Source organism: Heterodontus francisci, chromosome 3, assembly GCF_036365525.1.
Source record: "Heterodontus francisci isolate sHetFra1 chromosome 3, sHetFra1.hap1, whole genome shotgun sequence".
Lineage (NCBI taxonomy): Eukaryota > Metazoa > Chordata > Chondrichthyes > Heterodontiformes > Heterodontidae > Heterodontus > Heterodontus francisci.
Genome location: NC_090373.1, coordinates 61292949 through 61317849, shown reverse-complemented (window position 1 = coordinate 61317849; position 24901 = coordinate 61292949). Strand labels below are relative to the sequence as shown.

The window sequence follows — 24901 nt, the reverse complement described above, 5'->3', positions numbered from 1 at the left end:
TGGATCATTAATCATAAAAAGTTGCATCAACTTCTTGGGATCACAACAATTGGAAAATGTTTGTCATATCCACACTTGTAACTTTTCTGTGCTGCTTATCCTACACAATTTATAGCTTGAATTAATACAAGGTTACATGATATGAGAATGCATGGGCAAAAAATGACAGTATACAGGCAGGCTGGCTGACTATTTTTAATGAAAAGGAGTCAAGTTAGCCCAGTGCTAACCTTCCACAAATCAGAATATTTACTTTTACCACAGACAATAATAGCAAAACAGATGTCTTACAAAATAGCCTCAGACGGTTCCTGGGACCACAAAAATACCAGGAGAAAATTTACTAATATACTGCTAATTCACAGATTTTAGTTTAGCCCAATTTTTGCTCTGACAACCTTAATTCAGAAAATGTGAAAAAAAGAGGCAGGGCTTCAGACAGCAGCTTATTTGTGAGTTCTCTACAGGCAGAATAGTGAGCAAAATCTTCCATCTGTATTGATGCAAGAGACTGAGGTGCAATTACAGATACTTACGGATATTAATATAGTATACACGAAACAACAGGTGACCCTGTAGATCCTTCCATATAAGAGGGAAGATAAAAAGCAATAAAGTAGACATTTACAGTGATAAAGGATTTGGAAACTTAAGACGACAAATTTCAAAGCTGTGAAGTCCTTCAATGGATTGCTTACAGGGAGTAGTAAATGAGGTTATGAGAGGCATGTGATTTTGCTACAACAAATTTATAGTAATCAGTATAAATTTGGTGCCAAATTTGTACTGCACCACCACTTAATCCAAAACCACCACACCTAAATTGTCTTCAGTACAGAATGGTTTTAATGAGTTCAGATTTACTTGTTTTACAGAAATTCTTGTTTTTATATATTATTCAGTTTCTATTAAAAAGAATTCATACAGGAAGAACAATAAAATTGAAACTATTTAGATCTTTATTTCACTCTTACCTAATGAAGATGTTTACAGCAGTTTTAAGCTATTCCACAAGAACTCACTCTTCCCACTATTGTATTCAACTTTTCCAAACGAAATTGCCACATACACGAAACGTTCCTTCTACAAATGTCTGAGATGCAGGCCAAACTATGATATCTAGAGCAATCAATAAATGACTGCATTATAATTGATATTTTTTTCATCTGGTATTTGACAGATTAGCCCAGACAGCAAGCAGCACTCACCCTCTGTAGTCAACCAAACTACAGTATTAGTCTTAGTACTACTATCCCCACCATGGGTGACCATGCTGAGTCAGCTGAAACCAATTTCTATTAATACCACAAACCATACTACAGAGTCTCTAGAGCCCATACTTCACACATCTGACAACCAACAGCACTACTGGCTACAGCAAATAACCAACTTCTCTCTGTGCTACTGATGACTACTGAGCAAATTGCACATCATCAGTTTAATGTCACTTTCTACCAGGATGAACACAGCTTGAGAAATATTAAAATTTCATCATAGAATCTTACAGCAGTTTTTGAAGGAGCTGTCCAATTTAGTCCTACACTCTCGCTTTCTCCCCATAACCCTGTAAGTTCGTCCTCTTCAATTCCATGTCCAATTGCCTTTTGAAAGTTCCAATGGAATCTGATTCCACCATCCCTCCAGATCTTAACAACCCACTGCGTGAAGAAATTTCTCCTTTCTGCTCTAATTCTTTTGCCAATTACTTTAAATCTATGACCTCTGATTATTGACCCTCCTGCCAGATGAAACAGTTTATCCCTACTTGCTCTATCAAAACCCTTCATAAATACCGCTATTAGATCTCCCCATAACATTCTCTGCTCCAAGGAGAACAATCCCAGCTTCTGCAATCTCTCCACATAACTGAACTTCCTCATCCCTGGTATCATCCTGTAAATCTCCTCAGTACCCTCTCTCAGGCCTTGATGTGCTTCCTAAAGTGTGGTGCCCAGAATTGTGCATAATATTCCAGATGAGGCCTAACTATTGATTTGTAAAGGTTTAGCATGACTTACTTGTTTTTGTTTTCAGTTCTTCTATTTGAAAAGCCAAGTGTCCCATAACATTAACAACTTGCCCTGCCACCTTCAAAGGTTTGTGAATATGCACACCTTGGTCATTCTGCTCTTGCATCCCCATCAAAACAGTACCATTTAGATCATACTGCCTTTCCACACTGCTCCGCCCCACAGTGCTTCACTTTACACTTATCTGCGTTAAACTGCATCTGCCGCGCGTCTACCCATTTCACCTGTCTGTCTATCTACTCCTAAAGTCTCCTGCTCATTGTTTACTATGTTTCGTGTCATCCACGAACTTTGAAATTGTACTTCCTATATCCAAGTCCAGGTCATCTATGTATAACAAAAAAAGAAAATATCCTAATACAGATCCCAAAATGCAGCAATATAGTTTTTATTTCATGTCAGATGTTTCCCATGTTTTAATTTAGCTTACAAAAATCACTCAAAGGAGCCCTATTGGTGTTTTCCTAATGTAGCACTGAAGTGCATAACAGAGGTATTGCAACATATAAATGCAGAACTCAGGCAATATATTATTTCAATATTTTACCCTTCCCCACCATCAAAAGCAAGTTAATCCAGGTTACAGTTTTCACAAATTATATTAATTCGCTTATCTCATCCAACTCCTCCCTCTTCACACCTGAGTCTGAACAGCCCATTGGCAGGCTGACAACTGAACCTAAACAATCCTCATCCAATGCCGACAACAACTTGCACTTATATACCACCTTTAATGTAGAAAGGCATTCCAAGGCACTTCCCAGGAGGAGCGAGAAAAGCAGATGTTCAGCCAAAGTACGAGAGATTAAGAGGGGCGACCAGAAGAGGTCAAAGAGGTGGATAAAAGGAAGAATCTGAAAGGAGAAAACAGAAATGGAGGAGTTTAGCGAGGGAATTTCAGAGAGTGAGAGCTAGACGACTGAAGGTACAGCTGCCAATGGGGTAGTGAATGGCAGCCCAGACTGACTCTATCCATTTTTCAGCAGCAGTCACTGCATTGTAATCTGGAAACTGGTTTAATTTTTCCCCTCTCAACAGTCCAGGGAGGCTGATTTTTCTTTTACATCTACTACCTCCTTGTCTTAGATCAACTAGCTTAGCAAAGACCAATGGATAGAACCTTGGACCTTCCTGCTTAGTAAATGGACTAGACAGTGCAGTTTCCTACTCATCCATGTGGAGTAAGACAGCACCATGTTCCTTTAATATTCATGCTACACATAAACTGTAACCTATAATCGTATTATAAGCGCAAGTCAGCAAAGCTGTGAGTAAAGCACAGCTGCGTGTGAATTGGGCACAATAATGGGATAACAATTGCAACTAGATTTTTTTTAAAATACCAAAATCTCAGAATTTTAATGTTGATTAACTGTTTCCATTGTAGTGAAATCTGATTTACATATTGTGAGTTATAGTACAAATACAGACTTAAACCTGGAGACTCTTACCAGAATATGGGGTATATTTTCCCCTTTGTATAAAGTTAAAGGAAAATTATCTTACTAAGCTCTCATTGGCTTGTAACATTTAGTGTAAGATTTTTCTTTCTTGTTACAAGGAAGATAAACTCTTAAATCTCTAATCAACAAGGGAAAGACATTTTGAAGTCAGTTCTCAAATTCCCCATGTTACGCACCATTCTCTGGCCATGGAAACAAGGAGGCCTATTCTTAGGCTCCTATTAAGGCTACTCCACAGACAGATATTTGGAAGTGTTTGAGAATGGCTAGGTGGCTGTGCTCCTAAACTGCCCTTATTATCTAGTATGGAACACAGGGCAATAAGATTCCATTCTGTCTGCCTCACGTCCATACACAAACATAAATTTCTATTCACATTACACCATGCCATCAAGCCAAAGCCACATGGAAAACCAGTGATTAACAGGACCAGAAAAAGCTTGTGTTATCAAGTGAAATTACTGCCCTCTCAAAAACAGCTTAATCATCACGAACTACTCTATTCAAATAATAAAGAAGAACCTGCATTCATATAGCACCTTTCACTACTTCGGGATGTCTCAAAACGCTTCACAGGCGATGAAGTACTTTTGAAATGTTGTCACTGTTGCAGTATAAGGAAACACAGCAGCAAATTTACATAGAGCAGCAGCACCAACAGCTGTGAAATAAATGACCACATATTCTGTTTTTAGAGCTGTTGGTTTATGGATAAACGTCAGCCGAGGTACTGGCAGAACATCTCTGGTCTTCTTTGAAAAGTGCCTTGGGATCTTTCACTTCCACCAAAGACAGCAAACAGAGCTTAGTTTAGCGTCTCTTTTGAATGACAGCACCTCACACAGTGCAGCACTCAGTATGGTATGGATATGGCTGCCTGGATTAGATGTTGAAATCTCTGGAATGAGGCTTAAACCAGCAACTAAGTAGCTTGTTAATAAGAGGTTGCGGACAGAGAAACAGCAGTAGGAGATAGAGATTTCTGTTCGAGAAAAATAATTTGAGTTTAAAAAAGTTAAAATTCTTTTAAACAGACCTTGTAAAAAGAAGTTTCAAAAAGAAAGCACTGAAATCACAGAATCAAGGAATCACAGAATAATACAGTGCAGAAGAGGCCCTTCGGCCCATCGAGTCTGCACCAATGCATTAAAACACCTGACCTGTCTACCTAATCCTATTTGCCAGCACTTGGCCCATAGCCTTGAATTTTATGACGTGCCAAGTGCTCATCCAGGTACTTTTTAAAGGATGGGAGGCAACCTGCATCTACCACCCTCCCAGGCAGGGCATTCCAGACTGTCACCACCCTCTGGGTAAAAAAGGTCTTCCTCAAGTCCCCCTTAGACCTCCTGCCTCGTAATTGACCCTTCAACAAAAGGGAACAGCTGCTCCCTATCTACCCTGTCCATGCCCCTCATAATCTTGTACACCTCGATCAGGTCACCCCTCAGTCTTCTCTGCTCCAGCAAAAACAACCCAAGCCTATCCAACCTCTCTTCATAGCTTAAATGTTCCATCCCAGGCAACATCCTGGTGAATCGCCTCTGCACCCCCTCCAATGCAATCACATCCTTCCTGTAATGTGGCGACCAGAATTGCACACAGTACTCCAGCTGTGGCCTTACCAAAGTTCCATACAACTCCAACATGACCTCCCTGCTTTTGTAATCTATGCCTCGATTGATAAAGGCAAGTGTCCCATATGCCTTTTTCTCCACCCTGTTAACCTGCCCTTCTGCCTTCAGAGATCTATGGACAAACATGCCAAGGTCCCTTTGTTCCTCGGAACTTCCCAGTGTCAGGCCATTCATTAAATACTTCTGTCTCACATTACTCCTTCCAAAGTGTATCACCTCACACTTTTCAGGGTTAAATTCCATCTGCCACTTTTCTGCCCATTTGACCATCCCGTCTATATCTTCCTGTAACCTAAGACACTCCACCTCACTGTTAACCACTCGGCCAATCTGTGTGTCATCCGCGAACTTACTGATCCTACCCCACACATAGTCATCTATGTCATTTATATAAATGACAAACAATAGGGGACCCAGCACAGATCCCTGTGGTACGCCACTGGATACTGGCTTCCAGTCACTAAAACAGCCGTCTGTCATCACTCTCTGTCTCCTACAGCTAAGCCAATTTTGAATCCACCTTATCAAGTTACCTTGTATCCCATGTGCATTTGCTTTCTTGATAGGTCTCCCATGTGGGACCTTGTCAAAGGCTTTGCTGAAATCCATGTAAACTACATCAACTGCACTACCCTCATCTACACACCTGGTCACATGCTCAAAAAATTCAATCAAATTTGTGAGGCATGACCTCCCTCTGACAAAGCCATGCTGACTATTCCTAATCAAATTTTGCCTCTCCAAGTGGAGATAGATTCTCTCCTTCAGAATTTTCTCCAATAGTTTCCCTACCACTGACGTGAGACTCACTGGTCTGTAGTTCCCTGCCTTATCTCTACAACCTTTCTTAAATAGTGAGACCACATTAGCTGTTCTCCAGTCCTCTGGCACCTCCCCCGTGGCCAGAGAGGAATTAAAAATTAGGGTCAGAGCCCCTGCAATCTCCATCCTCGCCTCCCACAGCATCCTGGGACACAAATTGTCCGGACCTGGAGATTTGTCCACTTTTAAACCTGCCAAAACCTCCAATACCTTGTCACTCCCTATGACAATTTGCTCAAGAACCTCACAGTCTCTCTCTTCAAGTTCCATATCTACATCCTCATTCTCTTGGGTGAAGACAGATGTGAAGTATTCACCCTACCAATGTCCTCTGACTCCACCCATAAATTGCCCCCTTGGTCCCTAATGGGTCCTACTCTTTCCCTGGTTATCGTCTTCCCATTGATATACTTATGGAATATCTTGGGATTTTCCCTACTTTTAGCAGCCAGAGCTTTCTCATATCCCCTCTTTGCTCTCCTAATTGCTTTCTTAAGCTCCATCCTACACTTTCTGTATTCCACTAATGCTTCCACTGATTTGCTCTCCTTGTATTTGCTAAAAGCCTCTCTTTTCCTTCTCATCATACCCTGAATGTTTGTCATCCATGGTTCTCTGGGCTTGTTGCTCCTACCTATTACCCTAGAGGGAACATGTTGGGCCTGTACCCTCCCCATTTCCTTTTTGAATGCCCCCCACTGCTCTTCTGTAGATTTCCCGACAAGTAACTCTTTCCAGTCTACCTTGGCCAGATCCTGCCTTATTTTACTAAAATTCACTCTCCCCCAATCCAAAACCTTTTTTTGCAACTTGTCTATTTCTTTCCCCATAACAAGCTTAAATTGTACCATGTTATGGTCACTATCACCAAAATGCTCCCCCACCAACACATTAACCACCTGTCTGGCTTCATTCCCCAGAATTAGGTCCAGCACTGCACCCTCCCTTGTTGGATCCTCTACATATTGGGCTAAAAAGTTCTCCTGTATGCATCATCCCTCTTTCTACCTATGTCATTGGTACCATAATGTACCATGACCTCTGCCTTATCACCCTCCCCCTTCAGGATGCCCTGCAGCCGTTCAGTGACATCCCGGACCCTGGCACCAGGGAGGCAACACATCATCCTGGAGTCACGTTGACAGCCACAGTAGCGCCTATCTGTTCCCCTGACTATAGAATGGAGTAGTATTATTTAGTTACAAATTTAAAATTGCAAAAGAGTCTAACCAAATGGAGCAGCAATTGCAAAGCTTTGTCATAGTACTGAAAGTCAACAAAGCACAAGTACAACGTATATGGTGAGAAAAACTATTAAACAGTCCTTTACCATTAGGTCCTCCCTGTTACTAAGGAGTGCAAAATTTTCCCTTTTCAAGACTCGCCTATTGATTATTTCCACATTCTTTCCCATACTTTAACTACAGTTTCAATCTTATCACTAATTCCAAAAGAAATTTCTAATCTTTGATATTGGTTGTAGTTTGAGGGGAAAGTAAAGAAGGAAAATGTTCTGACTAAAAATAAAGAACAATTCTAATTGTAATTCTAACCATAAAAAACCCAATAGACAGTTAAATTGTCGCATCCTGGTTATGAGAACAGCAGTTTCGCAGTCACTGGGACTGTGATAACCGAGTGAAAATAATCTACAACGTTGCATTTCCATGGGAACCCCACAGTAAGTTCTACAGCAAGATTTTCAAAAGGTCTTCTTTATAGGTATTCACTCTATTCATTTTCACTGCAGCTGGTATAAATCCAGCCTTGGACCAAATATTTTCAGTGTATCGACACACTCTTATCTTGGTATCCCAGAAAAACGATGCTTACATCTGACTAGCTTTAACAGAACACAAATACTGTGTTTTGTTCTATATTTACTAAATTTCTTAAAATGTAAGGAATCAAGAAAGTCAAACAGATATGTTAAACATTCAAACAATTTGTTGAAGAATCCATCTTCATTTTGGCAACTGCTCCCTATCCAATGTAGTGTGTGGGAGGCAGACATGGCAACTAGATATAAAAGCAAAATACTGTGGATGCTGGAAATCTGAAATAAAAACATGAAATGCTGGAACCATTCAGCAGGTCTGGCAGCATCTGTGGAAAAAGCAGGGTCTCTTAGCGAGCCCCCTCCACCCCATTTCCTATGCTGTGTCCCCTGTTCAGGCACTTTTAACAAGGGAAACCCCCCCGCCTCTGGAGCCGTCAAGCAACCTGCACACTTTTTATTGCTGTGCTTTCCATGAGGTGACAGGCCACCCACCGCTGGACTAATTGCGGTGGTAGGATGAGGCCCTTAATTGGGCAGTAATTGTCCACTTAAGGGCCTCAATTGGCAATGGGGTGGGAAGGCCATTCACAGGATGTTTCTGAATGCCTGAAGTATATCTATTACAAAAAAATCACTGGAATAATACTTGCACTTAGATAATACTTTAATATGTTGGCCTGGATTTTGCAGTTGTAATGATTGTGAAACTGTCAGTGTTCGCCGTCATTACTCTGTAAAACTGAGAGCAACTTTTCACATCTGCACATGCGCAGTTAAAGGTGGAAATCCAGAAGGTGCTGTCAGTGATTTCCTGCTCCTCCTGCACTATTGAAGTCCTCGCAGATGTCAATCTTTACAGATCATTGAATTGATGTGAACTGCCCCTTTTATGTTGTAATATCGCTATTAAAACCCCCCGAAAAAGTTATGCCTTGTTAATGAGGTGTAACTGAGTTTTTAAATGGCACACTAAGTGATAACCACTTCTGAACAATCTCTCTGACCCTGAAAAACTAATTTTATATTTGCATTATGCCAATTTTTTTGACTATGATAATTCCATTTTCTAATAATAGGAATTTATATTTAAAAGTTTGATACTTCAGCTTCAAATGTATATGTTCCAATCTTTATTTCGCTTTCTGTATAATTTATAAAAACTGAAGGATAATCGACATGGTTTACTATCTTTGCTGTGTGAGAATTTTTCAATGTAATTGGCTGCTTAACTTGCTTAATGACATCACTGTTGCTGGGTGCCTGGAGATCCCGTAACTTGGCACCAGATTCAAATTAACGTCAGGAAAAGTGAAATCTATGCCACAGAGATCGTTAGACCTTCGTGGGCAGCTTTCCTCAAGGTCAGCGGCAAGCGCCGTCACATTCACTTCTGACCACAAGATCCGGGTCATTGAAACATCTTTAAGCGCATCATATAGTTTACTTTTGGAGTGGTCACATAAATTGAATGACTCGAGTTGTGCAGTTCCTCTCATTAACAACAATGAGTTTGTCATTTTGAATTATCAAAATAAATGCAATAATTTCTGAGCAGCATTAAGAGCCTGAAGTCCAACATTATTGTACTGTACCATATATAAGTTAGAGAATCGCTAAATATCCCAAGAATAAATGACGAATTTAATACACAATTCTGTTCTAGTTGCAACTGTTCTTCTTAAGACTTCTTTCACCTGCTGCTGGATACCTTTGGCATCCTGTTCTTCTCCTTCTATCTTCCCTATGTTTTCTCCGATCTAGCCTGGCTCTTAAATCATGTCAGGTCAGTTCCCTGCTGGAACTTTTGGAACGGCACAGTGGCGCAGTGGTCAGCACCGCAGCCTCACAGCTCCAGGGACCCGGGTTCAATTCTGGGTACTGCCTGTGAGGAGTTTGCAAGTTCTCCCTGTGACCGTGTGGGTTTTTGCCGGGTGCTCCGGTTTCCTCCCACAGCCAAAAATTTGCAGGTTGATAGGTAAATTGGCTGTTGTAAATTGCCCCTAGTGTCGGTAGGTGGTAGGGAATATGGGATTACTGTCGGGTTAGTATAAATGGGTGGTTGTTGGTCGGCACTTACTCGGTAGGCCGAAGGGCCTGTTTCAGTGCTGTATCTCTAAATAAAATAAATAAATAAAATATAGCCAGTACTCTCTTCTGCTCCTCAATAATCTCAAACTAAAAAGGCAATAAACACAGTTCTTTCTGCAGGGATAAAACGGTATTCCATTATAAGTTTTGCACTAAATTTGTACATGCAACAACATAACTTCTAAGCAAGAATTACATGATGAAGTCAGAGAATCTCAGTTTCATTTGGCTGCACTGCCATAACTAAGATCCATTCAGGAAAATAATCTGCCAATGAAAGGTTGTCAAAACCGGGGCAATGCCAGAGCCAACAATGCGCTAGGGATGTTCAAGAGGGCTGGTATGGGACTAACCCTGACAGTCAGGTGAAGAGGTCCATCAGATTCGGTGCCATTGTTGGATTCCTCCAGGTGCAAGGTGTCATCGACTGCACACATGTGGCCATCTAGGCTCCATTAGAGCAGCCAGCCACCTTCATCAACAGGAAGGGCTCCTATTCCAACAATGTTCAACTGGTCTGCAACCACTGGAAGCGCATCCTGTAGGTGTGTGCCCACTTCCCAGGAAGCAGCTACACAGCTCACATACTTTGTCAGTCCCAGAAGCCACAGCTTTTCAGGCCCCCCACTCGCCTTCAGGAATGGATTCTCGGGGACAAGGTTTACTCACTGAAGACATGGCTACTCACCTCTGCGAGGAAGCCTTGTACTGCAGCAGAAGAAAGATACAACACTTGACATGCGTCCACTAGAGCAACCATTAAGCAGGCTACTGGGCTGCTGAAGATAAGATAGCCTTGAATGATCTGGTGTAACCCTGCAGTATGCCTCAGTAACGGTTTTGCATATTGTGGTGGCCTGCTGTGCTCTGCACAATCTAGCACTGCAGATGAGGGAGGCCTTGCATCAAGAGGACATGACTGATCACCTACCCTGATCTGACAAGGAGGATGTGGAGGAAGCTACTGAGCAGGCAGCATTGGACCTTGAACCCCTTTCACCGGAGGCCAAGGCCATTGAGAGATGCAGAAGGGAGGCAAGAGACAATCTCATAATACCAGCTTCCTGCCACCACAATGCCTCTCAAAGTGAACTCAATAAGACTCACCTCACTGTATTCCGCCTGTCGCCTCCTTCCTATCGCACTCTGACACATGTAAGAAATTGACCAAATGCAGCCCATTGGGGGAGCAAGGGTGAAGGTTGCATCAGATAAGGCAGCAATGAAAGCATGAGCCATTTACAACAATGATTTTGACCAGCAGTAACAGCAGCAGTGGTAGGGGTGGTGGGGGGGGGGGGGGGGGAAAACGGGTTCCAGCAGCACTCCAGAGTCACTGCATCAGTGAAAGGCAGCAGTACAAGCACGGCTGGCAGTGCTTTAAAGATGGCACCAGCACCTGCATTTTGCCAGCTAACACCGCCATCAATGCCTCATAGCCTGCAGCCGTCCTGCAATAGGACGGTCCCTGCGCCTCAGGTATGGCAATTGGCCGGCTGCCACATGATCACAGTCGGCCAGCTGCACACATGACATGCAGCGATGTGGCACCCGTTTCCTGTGCTGCCACCAGGACTGGTGCTGGGCTGCCAAAATTCAGCCCAATGCCTGCAGCCAGATTATACTCAGGCCTCAAACTAGGAACTCTAGAATCCTCCAAAACCAAGGACACAACCAGCATGTCTGTGCAGTGCAACACATTCATGTGCAGACAGTGACACTCAAAGATTCAGGTTTCCTTAAAACAAGATTACATGGTTTGTAAAAACAATTATATGGTGGCTCACCAAGGGCTTATTTTATTAAATATTACTTAACAAACAAGACATTGTATTAGAAATGAACATGTATATCCCCAATCCAGTATATTCCCCCTGCTGGTAGAGAAGCTCTTCACAAATGCAGCCCCATATCATACAATATGCTCAAACCTGCCTGCTTTTGTTGGGTGAATTTCTTCCATTCACAACTAAACCCCTGAAATAATGTTCCAGCTGAGAGTGTAAGGCAGATAAAATGGAATTCAGCTGTGCTCCAAACAACCTTACCTCCTTTCCAGCCAGTTACAGGTATAAGTGGCTGTCATCCAACAATTTGTACAGGCTATTTTGTTCTTCTAGCTGGAAGAAATGTCATGACAAACAAGCTACTAGGGAAGCCAAAGCATTTCAGCAGCCAAAAAGGTCCATTGTCTCTTGTTATTAGTATTAAAAATTAAATCACTTGGGGTCTAGAGTACTAGTCAGTTCGCTACTACATGAAGCATACATCTACTATTGTCTGTACATCACCAGCATGTTACAGTTAAGGTCAAGATATCATCCACAAATATAAGTTGTTTAATGGAATACTTACCATAGCCAAGTCTATGATTAACCTATGGATTGTTAAGAGACGCCAACCAATGATAAATCTGAATGACGCTAAGGTAGAAACTAAAAATGGAATGCAAGTCAATTATTGTTGCATGCAAGAACTATTTTACCATCTATATAAAAAAGCAGTTTATTTTTTTCAAATACTTAAGCAAGTTTAAAGGCATTATTCCTTTCTAATACTTTGAATTCAATCTTTCAGTTCTGTGCATTTTGTATTTTTTTTAGTACTAAATTCGACTGCCCTTACTTTCAATGGGCATTCCATACTAAGGTTATAATGTGCTTTCTAAAGTTATTGAAACTGTTATTAACTCTCAAATTATGGCCTAATTCATAACTGTAGATGTGCTACTGTGATGTTTTGCATATTTTGATGAGTCATCTGTTTTTGCCTTGGACATGTCCTTTGACAGGGTCTGGCACATGTACTTCTGAACAAGCTATTACCACAATGAATCTGATGGCTAGTTTTTTTTTAAATTAATTCTCTGGATGTGGGTGTCACTGACAAGGCTGGCATACATTGCCCATTCCCAGAGCTACTTCAGAGGGAAGTTAATGGTGTGGGGGACTAGATTTACATGTAGACCAAACCAGGTAAGGATGGTAGATTTCCTTTCCTAAAGGACATGAATGAACCAGTTGAGTTTTTACAACATCGATGGTCATTTTTATTGGTACCAGCCAGGCTTTATTTTCAGATTATTATTTGTTTTAAACTGAATTCAAACTCTCAAACCGCCATGGTGGGATTTGAACTCACATTCCTTGACTTGTTAGTTCTTTTCTTTTTTTCTTTTTGGGCCTCCTTATCTCGAGAGACAATGGATACGCGCCTGGAGGTGGTCAGTGGTTTGTGAAGCAGCGCCTGGAGTGGCTATAAAGGCCAATTCTGGAGTGACAGGCTCTTCCACAGGTGCTGCAGAGAAATTTGTTTGTTGGGGCTGTTGCACAGTTGGCTCTCCCCTTGCGCCTCTGTCTTTTTTCCTGCCAACTACTAAGTCTCTTCGACTCGCCACAATTTAGCCCTGTCTTTATGGCTGCCCGCCAGCTCTGGCGAATGCTGGCAACTGACTCCCACGACTTGTGATCAATGTCACACGATTTCATGTCGCGTTTGCAGACGTCTTTATAACGGAGACATGGACGGCCGGTGGGTCTGATACCAGTGGCGAGCTCGCTGTACAATGTGTCTTTGGGGATCCTGCCATCTTCCATGCGGCTCACATGGCCAAGCTTGTTAGTTACTAATCCAGTAAAAGAACCACAACACTACTGTACCCTTCAGCCTTCCTATTTGCGAGAACCAAGGTATTGCATGTGAAAAATAAAAAACTTGCAATATTTATTGCACCAACCACAAGTCAATAGAGCATTACTCCAACCACAAACTTAATACTACACTCATGGAATAGTGTAGGTCAGATGGTTTCACAGCTCGGCGCAACATCGAGGGCCGAAGGGCCTGTACTGCGCTGTAATATTCTAAAAAAAAATGTCTGAGGAGTTGCATGTCTCTCATATTACTGGACAGAACACAAGGAAAGGCTTACACAAAAGCAGAATACTGCGGATTCAGGAAATCTGAAATAAAAAGGAATGAAACGTCAATAACCTGAAACATTAACTCTGTTTCTCTCTCCACAGATGCTGCTGCCAGAGTATTTTCAGCATTTTTTGTTTCTATTACAAGGAAAGGCTTGTTGTCTGACAGCCAATCCATCCCACACCGTGAGTTTCTATGATCTTTGTCATAATCTTTCTTATCTTACTCTATTTTATTAATACTACTATTAACTTTCCACGCTTCCTCCAAATACTTTGTCCTACTTTCTTATCCCTCTTTCCTATATCTTCACCGAGTCATCACTCGGTCTGACCGTGCGAATATTTTCCATAGCATTTTTTTCTTTATTCATGGGATGTGGGCGTCGCTGGCCAGGCCAGCATTTATTGCCCATCCCTAATTGCCCTTAAGAGCTGCCTTCTTGAACCGTTGCAGTGCTTGGGGTGTAGGTACACCAACAGTGCTGTTAGGAAGGGAGTTCCAGGATTTTGACCCAGCGACAGTGAAGGAACAGCAATATAGTTACAGATCAGGATGGTGTGTGGCTTGAAGGGGAACTTGCAGATAGTGGTTTTCCCATGCATCTGCTGTCCTTGTTCTTCTCGGTGATAGAGATCACAGGTTTGGAAGGTGCTGTCGAAGGAATCTTGGTGAATTGCTGCTGTGTATCTTGTAGATGGCGGTGGTGAAGGGAGTGGATGCTGAAAGTGGTGGATGGGGTCCCTATCAAGCGGCTGCTTTATCCTGGATGCTGTCGAGCTTCTTTAGTGCTGTTGGAGCTACACCCATCCATTCGTGACTCCTCAGATACTGAAGCAGTTAGTGTAGAAATGCAGCAAGACCTGGGCAATATCTAGGCTTGGGCTGATAGGTGGCAAGTAACATTTGTGCCACACAATGTGTGCCAGGCAATGACTGTCTCCAACAAGAGAGAATCTAACCATCTCCCCATGATATTCAACAGCATTACCATTGCTGAATCCCCCACTATCAACATCCTCGGGGTTACCATTGACCAGAAACTGAACTGGAGTAGCCATATAAATACCGTGGCTACAAGAGCAGGTCAGAGGCTAGGAATCCTGAGACGAGTAACTCACCTCCTGACACCCCAAAGCATGTCCATCATCTACAAGGCACAAGTCAGGAGTGTGATGGAATACTCTCCACTTGCCTGGATGGCTGCAGCTCCAACAACACTCATAAAGCTCGACACCATCCAGAACAAAGCAGCCCACTTGATTGGCACCCCATCTACAAACATTCACTCCCTCCACCACCAACGCACAGTGGCAGCAGTGTGTACCATCTACAAGATGCACTGCAGCAATGCACCAAGGCTCCTTAGACAGCACCTTCCAAACCCGTGACCTCTACCAACTAGAAGGACAAGGGCAGCAAATAGATGGGAACACCACCACCTGCAAGTTCCCCTCCAAGTAACACACCAGCCTGACATGGAACTATATCGCTGATCCTTCACTGTCGCTGGGTCAAAATCCTGGAACTCCCTTCCTAACAGCACTGTGGGTATACCTACCCCAAATGGACTGCAGCAGTTCAAGAAGGCAGCTCACCACCACCTTCTCAAGGGCAATTTGGGATGGGCAATAAATGCTGTCCTGGCCAGCGTTGCCCACACCCCATGAATGAATTAAAAAAAAGTAAGTGGAGAGTATTCCATCACACTCCTGACTTGTGCCTTGTAGATGGTGGACAGGAACTGGGGAGACAGGAGTTGAGTTACTCGCCGCAGAATTCTAGCCTCTGACCTGCTCTTGTAGCCACAGAATTTATGTGGCTGGTCCAGTTCAGATTCTGGTCAATGGTAGCCCCCAGGAAGTTGATAGTAGGAGATTCATCAATGGTAATGCCATTAAACATCAAGGGGAGTTGGTTAGATTCTCACTTGTTGAGATTGTCATTGCCTGGCACTTGTGTGGTGTGAATATTACTTGCCACTTATCAGCCCAAGCCTGGATGTTGTCCAGGTCTTTCTGCATCTGAACATGGGCTGCTTCAGTATCTGAGGAGTTGCGAATGGCACTGAACATTGTGCAGTCATTAGCGAACATCCCCACTTCTCACCTTATGATGGAGGGAAGGTCATTGATGAAGCAACTGAAGATTGTTGGGCCTAGGACACTACCCTGAGGAACTCCTGCAGTGATGTCCTGGAGCTCAGATGATTGACCTCCAACAACCACAACCTTCTTCCTTTGTGCTAGATATGACTCCAACCAGCGGAGGGTTTTCCCCCTGATACCCATTGACCTCAGTTTTGCTAGGTCTCCTTGGTGCCATACTCGGTCATAAGCTGCTTTGATGTCTTGGGTAGTCACTCTCACCTCACCTCTTGAATTCAGTTCTTTCGTCCATGTTTGGACCCAGGTTGTAATGAGGTCAGGAGCTGAGTGGCCTTGGCGGAAACCAAACTGAATGTCAGTAAGCAGGTGAGCAGTATGGAATGCCCATACTAACATTTTCTCTGGTAACTAAAGATCAGTGTGGGAAAGACCAAGGGCTGGATTTTAGAGCCTCCTGGGGGTGTAAGTGGGAGCGAGCGCGATTTAAAGATTACACTGGGTCCCCTCCACCTCCGGAACGCAACACTATTTTCCAAGGGCCACCAGGAGGGAGGGAACAGCAATCCTGCACGCCTCCAATTAATTAATGAGGAGCTCATTAACAGGCTTGTCAGCAGCAGTTTTCAATTTTTAAAGGAATGGGGAGAATGCAATGTCTAGAACACAGCAAGGTGTACAAGTCGTGAACACTGTAAGGGGCCATGAGGGCTGATTAAAATAACGCAGAGGCACAAAGTAAAGCTTAGCTGCTTCAAAAGTGCCACAAAGTAACTACTGCTTTCCTCAGTGGTGGGTGGTAGGAATCTGGAGAGAGATGTGAGCCTGCTGGGGTTCTCAGGGGAAGGCCTGGCAAAAGCACAAACCCCAGCTGAGGGAGGTCAGATAGGGACAGGCTACTCTGACAATGGACAGAGAGGCCAGGGTGAGCTTCAGCAAATGCAACCTCCTGGACAGTAGGAGGCTGTAAGTGGAAGAATGCTCTACCCAATACATCAGGTCTACTGCCCAAAAGTCAGCTACCTACAAATAACAGAGCACCAATGCCGTAGGAGGCTGAGCCTATCCAGGCAAATGGTCTCGTGACCTCTGTGCTCTGATCCACAACGACCTAAGGCCTTCACGGCAAACCCTTACCTACAGACATCAAGGTCACTGTCACCCTGAATTTCTATGCAACCGGTTGGCAACTCATAATACCATCAGGAACGGCATGGATGCCATATTCACGAGGGTGGGGGATTACATTCACTTGGACACAGATGGGCCTGCACAGGCATTGGGGTCACTGGGTTCAGTCTCCATTACTGGATTCCTGCAGGTGCAGGGCATCATTGCTTGCACCCATGTGTCCATCAAGGCACCCAGTGACCGGCCAGTGAGATCCATCAACAGGAAGGGCTTCTACACCCTCAACATCCAACTGGTCCACGACCACAACAGGAGTTTCCTCCATATGTGCGCTCACTTTCCTGGCAGCTGCCATGACTCCTTCATCCTCTGCCAGTCCAGGATGTCTCAGTACTACACTCGAACCCTCAAGGAAAGTAGATGGATCCAAGGAGACAAGGATAATCCCTTGAAGAGATGACTACTGACCCCTCTACGGGAGCCCCAGACAGAGGCACAGCTGTGATACAACCAATGCCACCTGCTCAGCAGGCCAACAATTGAGCAGGTCATTGGGTTTCTGAAGATGCGATTCTAGTGCCCGGACTGGTTGGGTGTTGCTCTCCAATACCTTCCTGCAAGGGTCTTGTTCATTGTGCTGATCTACTACACTCTTCATAACATGGCCCTCCAGCGAGGTGTTGACCTTGAGGACAAGGAGGCCCTGGAAGGTGACAGCTCATTGGGGGAGGAGCAGGAGTTAACAGAGGAGGAGGAAGAGGGGGAAAAGGGGAGATAACACTGAACAGAGAGGTGCCACTTCTGCACGATGGGGTGGCCTCCTCCTGCCACCCTCCAGGAAGAGGAATTTCGTCCTCTCCCTCACGGCCTCCAGCATTGAATCCAGGTATGCATCGATGAAGTGAGGGCCTGCCCTGCCCCTAGTACCAGGCCTCCAGCTCCCCTGTGACATCTCACTTCCCTTTGGTGAAGTGCAACATTTTGGTACAAAATGCAGATCTGTACCTCAGGACAACCAGCAGCCTCAATGAAGGCTGCTGTGGAGTGTCTACTTGAGCCTCACACTTGATCTGACTCACCTCCATTAAGGCCCCATTGGCTCTAAGTGAACAGGAAATCCTTCTCTATACCAATTAAGGCTTCCCTACACGAAAATCTAAACCGGAATCATTTCCCACCAGAGGCGGGTTTCTAACTCAAAAACAGGTTCCTGTTTCCCACCACCGTTAACAAAAATCCAGCCCCAAGCATCCAGCACATGCTAAAAATATCAATTTGAGCAACATATAGTTAAAATAGTCAAAAGCAATCCTCTCTCCTTCTCTCCAAAGCTTTTGTGGAACATTACATGATATTGTTACATTTATGCAGTAATGGTAATACTTCCATAAAAAAAGAAATGATTGAGCAAACACTGCAAGCTCCCACTAACAACAAATAAGGTGAATGACAAGTTAATATATTTTGGTGGTTCTGGTTGAAGTATGAATTAATCTGGTGTGGTCAGCACACTGAAAGAATTCTTCTTTGAACAGCGTCATGGGATCTTTTTCATCCACCTAATTAGCAGACTGGGATTCATTTTAATGCCTCACCTGACATGTGGCAAGTCCAACAATGTGGTGCTCACTCAGTATTTAATTCAATAATTAGCCTGAAACATGGGCTCAAATCCTGGAGTGGGGTTTAAAGCCACGACCCTTCGTATCAGAGGCACAAGACGCTTATTCTCCTGACCAATTTCCAAAGAGCAAATTTTTGTTACATTTAAACAGAACTATTAGGCCATGGAAGGTTCCACGCCTTCCCTCCCTCCAGTTTCACTTTCCACTCTCCAAATATAATTTCTGTCCATTGAGCTATGGCTTAGTTTCCTGGTGCAGGAAATAATAGTCACTTGTTTTGTAGTAACTGACTGAATGAGAAGGAAAAGGATGTTGTCACAAACTACAGTTGCCTCTCAATCATCCCCATTTGCTGTTATCAGTCACCATCTCAGTCCCGAAATATGGCACCATAGGGAACAGAGGAATATGTTGCTAAGATATAGCATATTCAGGGCTTCCAATATCAAACTGTAAGGTCAAACCTTCAGAAGGTGAGCAAATATTCACCCAAACCCCAAGACATGCAATAATCTATGTACTTTTTTGTGATGCTAACATTACTTTTTGCTTTCCCCCCCCAATCCAATCCTCTTGCACCTTATACAATTATGGCAAAAGGTGTTCAGATTCATCTACTCCCACCCCTCCCAATGTCATTCTGAAATTAGCCATGTGAAGGTGCATAAGAGTAGTCCAGGGATGACATTCACTTTGATTTTTCAGCGGCCTCTGCTCACAGCAAAATTGCTTGAGGTCAGAATTAGGTACGTGGAAGATTACAAGCAAGACCAGTCCCACCTAATCATGGCACTAAATTTCACATGGACCAAATCAGGGTGCCCACCTGGTATCCCCAATCATGTACTTGTTTTCTTTTTAAATCAAATGTAACAGAATTAGTGGAGTTACAGAAGTTAAAATGATTCACAAGGATATCTGGCTGTAAAAAGGAGTTGCAAAAGGATCCCTGAATCAGAATTAAATGTCAAGGATACAGTATTGCGTAAGGTAAAGCTGTTCCAATGTTTCCATTATAAAAAAGAACACATATCAAGAGAATGGCATCTGCAAAAACAAAGAACAGTTCATGATGTATGCTATAAACATAACACAGATGCACAACTGGCTTTCTTCACAGAAGTTAATCTAATGATTAATTAAAATTATAATTCCCATGAAATCACCCAACAAGAGAGAATAATATCAATGCTGATCAAAGGGCCCCACCTGAAACATTAACTATTTGGTTTCTTTCAGATGCTGACTGACCTGTGATAAACTTCTAGCCTTTTCAGGCATGAACACTCTTTTAATCTCTGCTAGATAAAATCATTTGTTGCATTTCTGTTATTATAATGCTGTATTGTTCTTTCAGCCACTAAACATTGCTAATATGCTAACATAACTTCTAAAGAGATAAATTATGAGCTCAGAGATTTCTTTAGCTTTTTTTAAAAAAGTACATTTTGGTTCACACCTTGAAGGTGATGAAAGATTGTGTATTATATTTAACTTTTAAAACGTTTGCCCTATTTCCTCCCTTTCTCCCAAGTTGCTGGCTCCTTTTTGGATAGGCTGTCCAGACGCTGGCAGGCATTCAGCAGCTCATTAATGGAGAGAGTCAAAAACGTGCCCAATTCATGCAGATCCTTACATGTACACTATCTAGCAGAGGTCAATGGATAGTAGTCAGTAGCAGGAAGTTAGGGGATTTCTTTTCTTTCTCTGGCCCAGAAGTTAATCATGCACCCCAAAGGCTGTGCACCTAACGCTGCACAGGCTAAGGATCAGACTTGGAACCTGTACAGCTTACTGGTACACTGTTTAGTGCAGTTATGCACTAATCATAGAATTTACAGTAAACAGGGCTGCTATTTAGCCCATTAGGCCAATGAGGATGGTAACTTTTCAACTAGAGTCATCTACTCTTACGCCATAATGCACTGTGGGGGTCTTATTTAATCTTTTACACAAAAAAAACATAAGAGTTTTTCCTCCCCCCACGCCGCCAAACCCCCGCCACCCCACCGCACACCCCTCCCCCACCCTGCCTTGGCTTGTCATTCTAGTAGCATACTAAGTAATTGGTTACCTTGTGCAATTAGGATTGGATACTCCAAGTATGTTGCCAATGGGTATTCATGGTAAGTCTGGTAAGTCAGGAAAACCAGAAATCTAAAACAGATTAAATCATTTGTTCTGAAATCAGTCAATTTCTACAGTAAAGGATGGAGACACTCAGATTATTTGAACAAGTTAGCCATTGCTAGCAACATAATCAAAAAATTGTCCAACTCAGACAGGAAGAAATCCCCAGGTTCAAATGTTATTTAAAAATAAACATTTTATTCTGACCGACAACCAAACTGTTCTTTCTGAAATATAAAGATGTTCTCTTTTCTCTCCCCTCCCCCTTTCTGTTTTCATTGTTAAAAACAGAACAGAAGTTTAATGGATTCAGCTGTAGTGGTTTTGTTTAGCAGCTTTCGACCTACTTTAAGTTTACTAAATCCTCTCAATTACATCTCAATAGTTGCCAGGACTGGAGGACACCACACGTTCTTACAATGTGTCTTTCCTGGGGCCAAAATTTAAATACCGTCTAGACTGACGGGATGAAAATCTCCTTCTGCCAGTTGACAAGAGTTTGGGCAACCTTCAACAGTATAGATCAAAAACATTAATCAGCACACATTTCAGCATTAATTGGCAGAAAAATTCAGTTTCATTAGAGTTAGCCATAAGGACAGCTGTTGTGATAAAAATGAACAAAAACAACACATTAGTGCAGTGCATTATGAATCTGACCACAGCTCACCCATGATCTCAGAGTGCTTAATATTAGCACTTGGTAGCGAAAGAAAAAAATGCATTTCAATCCCTAATATGGATATCCAATGTTCTCTCCAAGTTGCATGGCAACCTGAAAGTTCCCACGCAGGCCGCGCACAAGTCGCCCCCCTTTTACTGCGCCTGCATGGTGAAGCAAAAAAATTTAAATGGTCTGCTCACTTAAACAAATTGGTTGACCACACCATACTCCTTCAACGTCTCTCCCCCATCGTCCAGCTGTGTGGGCCTGCATTCACCTGGTTCCATTCTTATCTATCCTGTCGTAGCCAGAGAATCATCTGCTCTAACACCATTACCTCTGGTGTCCCACAAGGATCTATCATTGGACCCCTCATATTTCTTATCTACATGCTGCCCCTCAGGTGATATCATCTAAAAACACAGCGTCAGTTTCCACACGTACACTGACCAGACCCAGCTTTACCTCACCGCCACCTCTCCCGACCCCTCCACTGTCTGACATCCAATACTGGATGAAGAGATTTCCTCCAACTAAAAATGAAGCCATTGTCTTCGGTCCCCATCACAAACTCCGCTTCCTAGCCACTGATTCCATCCCTCTCTTTGACAACTGTCTGATGCTAAACCAGACTGTTCGGAATCTTGGTGTCATATTTGACCCTGAGTTGAGCTTCTGACCACATATCCACACCATCACTAAAACAACCTACTTTGACTTCTGCAACATCACCTGACTCTGCCCTGCCTCAGCTCATTTGTTGCTGAAACCTTCATCCATGCCTTTGTTACCTCTAGACTGTTCCAATGCACTCCTGGCCAGCCTCCCATCTTTCACCCTCTGTAAACTTTAGGTCACCTAAAACTCTGCTGTTTCTGTCCTTACCTGTGCCAAGTCCCATTCACCAATCACCCTAGTGCTCGCTGACCTACTCTGCCTTGATTTTCAAATCTTCATCCTTTTCAAATCCCTCCGTGGCCTCATCCCTCCCTATCTCTGTATCTTCTTCCAGCCCTGCAACCCTCAGACATCTGCATTCCTCCAATTCTGACCTCTTGCACATTCACAATTTTAGTAGCCCTACCATTGGTGGCCGTGCCTTCGGCTGCCAAGACCTTAAGCTCTGGAATTCCCTCCCTAAATCTCTTTCCTCCTTTAGGATACTCCTTAAAACCTATCTCTTTGACCAAGCTTTAGTCATCTGCTCTAATATCTCCTTAGGTGTCAAATTTTTTTTGATAATGCTCCTGTGAAGCGTCTTGGGAGGTTTTACTATGTTAAAGAATACAAGTTACTGTTGTTAATAAATTCAAAGCATTTACGGAAAATTCGCAGCCCAGATGCGCAGAACAATTTTTAAAAATATCAATTCTCTATAAAACATCTCACTTCATTCTCTTCTCATATTTTATCAGTTTTGAATTTGGGCTCCAAACATCTTTTGTTCATTTGTCAATCATTTTCTGAGTGACCATGGTTTTTGCACTGCAAACGGTATACATACCTAACCCATCAATTCCACACGTGCACATTAACAAAAGTTTCCTTTATCTGCTTTAGTAAATTTCAGCAATACACAATAGCATAACTTAGTTACCACTGTTCAATATAAAGTGATAACAACACAGATTAAAGTATTATAATGACAGACATTTAGTTAGCCCAGGTACAACTGCATGGTTATAATGCACAGCAGATGCACAAACACTTGTTAAATCTTTCAACTAGTCCTGCAGCTTAAATATATATTATATATATTTTAGGTAGGTGAGACAGGTGAAAATAGGCCCCAATTTTAGAATAAAATTAGCCCCATTCAAAGCAGAGTTGACAGTTTTCCCTATTGGAATCTTTTTTCAGGTTCTTGAACAGAAACAGAAAGTGCTGGAAATACTCAGCAGGTCAGGCAGCATCTGTGGAGAGAGAAGCAGATTTAACGTTTCAGGTCGATGACCTTTCGTCAAAATTCTGATGCAAGGTTATTGACTTGAAATATTGGCCCGGATTTTGCAGTACCAATAGCTGCAAACGCTGGAGACGTTCACCACTCCCGAGGGCCACATTGGCACCGCAACTTTCAGCGATCACCCTTCCGCTGAAAACCGGCAGTTGCGGTGCGCCTCAATTGATGGTGCCACCGGACCACTTTGTAAAGTGGCAGTGATCGATAATTCAACAATTTGGGCTAATTGCCCACCAATTTCACTGATTTTCATGCAGATTTATTCAGGGTTAGTACTAGCAGGCACAGTGCCTGCTCGGGTGCACATCCACAATTGTAATCCAGTCTGATCAGTGGTGAGACAAAACATATATGTGCAATTCTCATGACGTCCTGCAAAAATATACTGGAAACAGTGCCTTATTCTTGGATTTTAGACAAATATGTACACCAAACAGATTTACAAAACGATACTTGCAGCTTTTTTACTGCCTTCTCCTGACCATAAATTACAAATACGTTTTAATCCACATACACTGAACTGTTAAATTTAAAACGTTTTTAATAAAACGTTACTCATACGTAACCATTGCGATTTATGGAGCAGACTCGAGGAGCTGTATGGTGTACTCCTGCTCCGATTTCTTATGAGATGGCCAGGATTTTTGTTCTGCATTGTTTTCAATCAAAGCAATAAACTGGGGTATATTAATGGTGTTCAATTGTAAAATGTAAATTATTTAGATGTTACAAATAAAGACTCGGGTTTAACGTTAGAATTAAACTGTTCTCACATTTACAAGCTATGAGGACCAAACTCTAAACAGATGAATTATTCTTTGTGTTCCTGCATTACATTCTGGTATTTTTAAAATAAGGTAATACCAGATCACTGTTTGTCGTCATATGAGGCACATGATAATTGAAATAATTTCAGAAATCTGGGAATGACATCAGAATGTTATAGTGTAACAACTCCAAGAAAGATGTATTGAATATCCATCAACTTCATTTTGCCTCTTCGTCTGGACTGGGAGGACTGACCAGGGAGTGCTCTACAAGACTGCTTCCCTTTAATCACTCATATCTCACGTTTCCTTTCTGCCTTAAACTTGCAACATGTGGTACGTCTTTAATGCTCTTTTATGTTTTTCCAGACTTTTCAAAAGATCATTTGCACTTTCACAATCGTGGACAATATGACTTCATTCTTCAAAAAGCACCATTAGTTCAGGTGTTCCTTTCACTCCATAAGTCTTTCTTTGTTCAGATGACAGTAAAACTTGCATTAAGCTGAAGACTAACTTTAAGGGTGTGTCTTCAGCCCATGACATCACTCGGGGCATGGTTTTGCCATCAATACACTAGACTGCTCGGCCTCACCGATGCTTTCAACGTTGGACCATACTGCAGCAAGAAGTACAAACTCTTGCTGCAACCTACGAACCAGGTAAGGTCGGATTTCTTTGTGCAGTCAGTGGCGAATGTCACCGCTTCACCGCTGACTGCAAACTCCGGGCCAGTAACTCTGTTTCTCTCTCCACTGATGCTGCCAGAACT

The 24901-nt window shown here is 42.8% G+C and overlaps 1 protein-coding gene across 1 annotated transcript in view; it reads right to left on the bottom strand.

Annotated features, from left to right (window-relative positions):
- Positions 1-24901, bottom strand: part of slc66a3 (solute carrier family 66 member 3) — a 53372-nt gene that overhangs the window by 9482 nt on the left and 18989 nt on the right. Inside the window, exons 2-4 of the mRNA XM_068022659.1 lie at positions 20680-20762; positions 19583-19652; positions 12176-12233 (exon numbers count right to left, since the gene is read on the bottom strand). Coding sequence (XP_067878760.1) covers positions 12176-12233; positions 19583-19652; positions 20680-20762 — 211 coding nt within the window. The remainder of the gene's footprint in view (positions 1-12175; positions 12234-19582; positions 19653-20679; positions 20763-24901) is intronic.